The sequence below is a fragment of the Oncorhynchus mykiss genome, chromosome 30 (genome assembly GCF_013265735.2).
Source record: "Oncorhynchus mykiss isolate Arlee chromosome 30, USDA_OmykA_1.1, whole genome shotgun sequence".
Taxonomy (NCBI): Eukaryota; Metazoa; Chordata; class Actinopteri; order Salmoniformes; family Salmonidae; genus Oncorhynchus; species Oncorhynchus mykiss.
In genome coordinates, this window is record NC_050570.1 from 8,150,037 (window position 1) to 8,156,036 (window position 6,000).

Consider the following 6,000-nt stretch of genomic DNA (forward strand, 5'->3'; position numbering starts at 1 on the left):
TCTCTTCCCTCTATCGTTCCAGTGCTTTACCCTGAAACAGACTCTCTATTTTTCCAATGCACTTCCCATTGAAGTGCATTAGAGCTGGACTATTATTGCCCTGCCTGAAGTATTTGGACATTTTAGTTAAAAGGGAGGTTGCTTGCCAATTGTGTATTGTTATGTGAACTGTATTGAGATGTACTAATGACATGTGGCTGAGAAGACTGGACATTTTTAAGGCCTTTGTTGTGTCGATGAACACCCCCCACATTCATACCCTCTGCACTCATCTACTAGAAAATAATACAGATTATTGCAAATCCTATGTTGATGACTGGGTTCGTTCTTGTATGAAGTTGCTGTTGAATTGCTCTGCCATTATTAGTATTAGTATTATTGTATGAGGTATTCTTGTTTGGGTTACCCCTGTGCTGTGATGTGGGTTTTATATGGTGTGTATTCTCTTTTCTCTCCACTGGCTATCTGGTAAACAGGCTACACTCTAGGCAGTCTCTTCTGCTGATGTGTGTGGGTCTGGTAGTGGTTCTTTCTATTCTACTCTTTTCCTTTCGGCATGGTTAATACCTGCCTGGCGCCCGAACAAAAGCTTTCTTTACCCCTCTCTAATAAATACCGCTACAAGTTTACCAGGACCTACTGAGTTTACCAGGACCTACTGAGTTTACCAGGACGTACCGAGTTTACCAGGACCTACCGAGTTTACCAGGACCTACCGAGTTTACCAGGACCTACCGAGTTTACCAGGACCTACCGAGTTTACCAGGACCTACTGAGTTTACCAGGACGTACCGAGTTTACCAGGACCTACCGAGTTTACCAGGACCTACTGAGTTTACCAGGACCTACCAGGACCTACTGAGTTTACCAGGACCTACCAGGACCTACTGAGTTTACCAGGACCTACTGAGTTTACCAGGACGTACCGAGTTTACCAGGACCTACTGAGTTTACCAGGACCTACCAGGACCTACTGAGTTTACCAGGACCTACTGAGTTTACCAGGACCTACCAGGACCTACTGAGTTTACCAGGACCTACCAGGACCTACTGAGTTTACCAGGACCTAGTGAGTTTACCAGGACCTACTGAGTTTACCAGGACCTAGTGAGTTTACCAGGAACTACTGAGTTTACCAGGACCTAGTGAGTTTACCAGGAACTACTGAGTTTACCAGGACCTAGTGAGTTTACCAGGACCTAGTGAGTTTACCAGGACCTAGTGAGTTTACCAGGACCTAGTGAGTTTACCAGGACCTAGTGAGTTTACCAGGACCTAGTGAGTTTACCAGGACCTACTGAGTTTACCAGGACCTACTGAGTTTACCAGGACCTACTGAGTTTACCAGGACCTACTGATCTTCACAAGAAGTTATTTAATTAATAAGAGATTCTATAATCTTTCATGTTTGCATATAGCTAATTTGTGCATCCAATTGGTTTGCATGCCACTGTGCTTCGGCTGACAACAAGGCCTTGTTTATCTGGTGGATCACAAAGAGCATTTTAAAGTCCATCCCAGGATTTCAGTGTGTTTTGTGTGTGATATTTGCATGCAGAATAGTTCATTTTCAAATTTGTCACAAATGCACTGACAGGGCCTCCCGGGTGGCGCAGTGGTTAAGGGCGCTGTACTGCAGCGCCAGCTGTGCCATCAGAGACTCTGGGTTCGCGCCCAGGCTCTGTCGTAACCGGCCGCGACCGGGAGGTCCGTGGGGCGACGCACAATTGGCCTAGCGTCGTCCGGGTTAGGGAGGGGTTGGTCGGTAGGAATATCCTTGTGTCATCGCGCACCAGCAACTCCTGTGGCGGGCTGGGCGCAGTGCGCGCTAACCAAGGTTGCCAGGTGCACGGTGTTTCCTCCGACACATTGGTGCGGCTGGCTTCCGGGTTGGCTGTGCGCTGTGTTAAGAAGCAGTGCGGCTTGGTTGGGTTGTGTATCGGAGGACGCATGACTTTCGACCTTCGTCTCTCCCGAGCCCGTATGGGAGTTGTAGCGATGAGACAAGATAGTAGCTACTAAAACAATTGGATACCACGAAATTGGGGAGAAAAAGGGGTAAAACATTTTTTTTTAAATAATAATAAAAAAATACAAAAAAATGCACTGCCGGGATGAAAGGTTTGTTTAAGTGTGGCTTGATTTAACCATTTTATGCGGTAAAAGTGCTGATTGGTTAATGGTGATTGGTCACATTTGTAAGCTGTTGATTTAGCTAAAAAAAAGTATGCAATTGCAAGATACTGGAGGGACTGATTTGAAACATTGCTGTAGCAAGGTAAAAGTATTATTTATATATTATAAACTGGGTGGTTCGAGCCCTGAATGCTGATTTGGCTGACAGTCGTGGTATATCAGACCGTATGACAAAACATGTCCTTTTTACTGCTCTAACTGTTGGCATCCTGTCCAAACACAGAGAAACAGTGAAGTGTTTAAAAAAAAAAAGAAATAAGGCTTTTATTTCCCAATTTACTGCCAAATGGTGTTATTTAATTCTGTGTTCTCTAAACCCTGGGTCTCTGCAGGTCGGACTGCTCCTTCAGTTACTTCTTCTTCTTCTTTGTGTTCTTCTGCCAAGTGGTGGTGTTCATTATCCAGTCTGTGGGCTTCCCCAAATTGGGAAACAGGTGGGTGTGAGGAACAGGTCTGAGTGAGTGGGATGCTATGGATGTCAAATTGATGTTGTTTTTTATCTTCAATCTGTGTGTGTTCACCAGTCCAACCAGGGCCCATATACACCAGACCAAGATTATGAGTACTGATCTAGGATCTGTTTTCCCTTTTTAGGTCAGAATAAATATGAGTATAATGGCAATGAGGGACCTGATCCTAGATCAGCACTCTGAGATGCTTTGTTGGGTTCACAAACATTTTATCTTGCCACTGTATATATAGTGCATTCTATAAATATTGTGACTTTAAACCATATAATTGTTCAATGGTGACTAACATGTATATTTTATAACAATTTCAAAGGAAAATGCATTTCCGCGTTCGACTAAATTAAACAATTTACCGTATATTGATTTCTTCTTGATTCCAGTGGTTGGATCACCTCGTTGTTGGCCTTCGCCTCCAACAAGGCGGTGGGAGCCATCATGATGGTGGTGGCCTACTTCTTCACTGCCTGTGCTGTCAGTCATCCTGCTGTGGATGGTACGTGGCGTTACCGTAACTCCCTGGGAGAATCTCTATTGCATTTCCTTGATTCCTCGCATCCTCACCACCTCATCAAAACCCATCAGATGAGAAGGTCAGAGGGGAGGAACCTCTGACCTCATCCAGTTGATTTTAGGAATTTAACCACGGTGTAGTGACTGTATCCATGTAGTTAAACAGAATGTAAGCTGGTGAGATCAGGATGCTTCTTACGGCTAAGTTATAATTAACCTGATTAATTTTATCAACCATCTAATTATTAGAATCAGGTGTGCTAGATTAGGATTGGAGTGAATTTACAGGACGGTAGCTCTCCAGGGACAGGGTTGGAGAGAACCTAGAGGACGGTAGCTCTCCAGGGACAGGGTTGGAGAGAACCTAGAGGACGGTAGCTCTCCAGGGACAGGGTTGGAGAGAACCTAGAGGACGGTAGCTCTCCAGGGACAGGGTTGGAGAGAACCTAGAGGACGGTAGCTCTCCAGGGACAGGGTTGGAGAGAACCTAGAGGACGGTAACTCTCCAGGGACAGGGTTGGAGAGAACCTAGAGGACGGTAGCTCTCCAGGGACAGGGTTGGAGAGAACCTAGAGGACGGTAGCTCTCCAGGGACAGGGTTGGAGAGAACCTAGAGGACGGTAGCTCTCCAGGGACAGGGTTGGAGAGAACCTAGAGGACGGTAGCTCTCCAGGGACAGGGTTGGAGAGAACCTAGAGGACGGTAGCTCTCCAGGGACAGGGTTGGAGAGAACCTAGAGGACGGTAGCTCTCCAGGGACAGGGTTGGAGAGAACCTAGAGGACGGTAACTCTCCAGGGACAGGGTTGGAGAGCCCTGCTATACATTCTATACTATAACCCCTAATGATGTGGTGTCCTCCCCCAGGTGCACAGCCAGTACAGGCGTACCGGGGCCAGCTTCCAGAAGGCCCAGCAGGAGTTCTCCCAGGGCGTGCTCACCAACAAGACCTTCCAGACGGCTGCCACCTCCGCAGCCGCCTCCACTGCCTTCCAGGGGAACAACTAGACCCAGGCCGGGCTAACTCAACCCCCAGATACCCCCTTCACTCTCCACCCGTTGAGACTCTGTTGTAAAGGAACCACTGGTTTAGTCTCTCAACAATGGTGTCTTTTCAGCATCCTTTAATTTCAATGTACAAATGAAGACCACGAGTGTTGCTTTTAGCAGGGTGAAACCTGAATGAAAAATATAATGACGTTTAAAGTGTGTACTCTGTCTCATAAGACTATGATAATCACCTAGGTTATTAGTTACCAGGGCTACTGTAATTATTAGATGCATATGTTCCATTATACTTAGAAATCACCTCAAACTAACGCACCTTCAGATCCACAACATTTCATTAGCCTTTTCAGATAGTTTTCGTCAAAATGAGGTACTTTGTTTCCAATATCTTCATGTTGTACATAGTCCTGCTGTATGTGTAGAGTATTGGCTTTGGCAATGAGAGACAGGTGTTGTGTAAGAATGGCTTGAATATTTAACAGCAGGTTGGTTTGTCAGTATAGGCTGTCCCATTCAACTTAAAGGGACAGTTCACCCCATTGTCAGTATAGGCTGTCCTATTCAACTTAAAGGGACAGTTCACCCCATTGTCAGTATAGGCTGTCCTATTCAACTTAAAGGGACAGTTCACCCCATTGTCAGTATAGGCTGTCCTATTCAACTTAAAGGGACAGTTCACCCCATTGTCAGTATAGGCTGTCCTATTCAACTTAAAGGGACAGTTCACCCCGGAACCAAAGTTTGTCATTTTCATACCCCTGCCTGGTAAACTTGGCTTTTGGAATGGACTATACCTTTTGACCAAAACCTTGACGTGTGCCTTGACCAGTGTCTCTCCAGTTTGTCGCTGTAGCCATTGGTTCCTACGTTAACCAACCATTTTGCTCTTTTTTATTGTGGGAGAAATTCCGTTATTAAAGAACTATTTTTTTATATATAAAAAAAAAAAAAAAATGTATGACACATGCTCATCGTTCATACTATCGTGTCGACCTGAATCGTGCTGTACACACACTTTTTTTTTTTCTTCACATTGTCCTTTCCAGCACGGTTCAGGCAACTATGCTGGATGAATAACCAGGCCAGTAGACTTCTGTTCAGCTCAGCTCAGTAGTGTGAAAATGGTATCATTTAGATTGACAAACTCACGCCACCAACAGATTCATCATGTGAACAATGAGAAATAGCTCTTTGCTCTGCTTTTGATTAGTGTTTTGGTAACTCAGGTCGGGAAGCGCTTGTCACTCAAAATTAGAGCTGGACAAAGTAGAGCTGAGTGGTCAAACAATAAGATATATGCTCTTATTTGAGATGTCTTTCTTACTGTAACACAAATGATTAGACAAAAGATCAAGTACTTAAATGATTTGTGACTGGATTGATGTAAACAATCTATTTTATCATTTTGATTTGCCACATTCACAGGAGCAATGTATGTATACATTTGTATAAGTGGCGGTTTAAATGTAAGACTTAAATCAAAAAATCAACAAAGCAAATCGATCATGAAGAATGTAATATTTGATCTATTGGTTTACTAAAGTTTTTTTTTTAATGTATCTCAAATCAGTGTTACTTATCATAAAAATACTATTGATATTGAAATAGATTTTGTTTTCTTAATTCATATCTGTGTGAATATAACCTTTGACCTGCATTGTTTTAGGAGTGGAGAATTTTATATGGCCTTTTTGACATTCAAATTATAAAAACTTGTAGCATTTTTCTAATAAAAAAATGTTTGCTTTAATTGATACAATTGTTGTTTTTAAAGGAAGATAAGTTAACATAACATACGTGTGGTTTGGGAATGAATCC

At 43.6% G+C, this 6,000-nt stretch overlaps 1 protein-coding gene across 1 annotated transcript in view; it reads left to right on the forward strand.

The window, feature by feature from the left end:
* Nucleotides 1-5,463, forward strand: part of LOC110522720 (secretory carrier-associated membrane protein 2) — a 29,177-nt gene extending 23,714 nt beyond the window's left edge. Inside the window, 4 exon segments of the mRNA XM_036968616.1 lie at nucleotides 2,529-2,630; nucleotides 3,047-3,130; nucleotides 3,132-3,159; nucleotides 4,042-5,463. Coding sequence (XP_036824511.1) covers nucleotides 2,529-2,630; nucleotides 3,047-3,130; nucleotides 3,132-3,159; nucleotides 4,042-4,182 — 355 coding nt within the window. The 3' untranslated portion in view covers nucleotides 4,183-5,463.
* The last annotated feature ends 537 nt before the right edge of the window (nucleotides 5,464-6,000 follow it).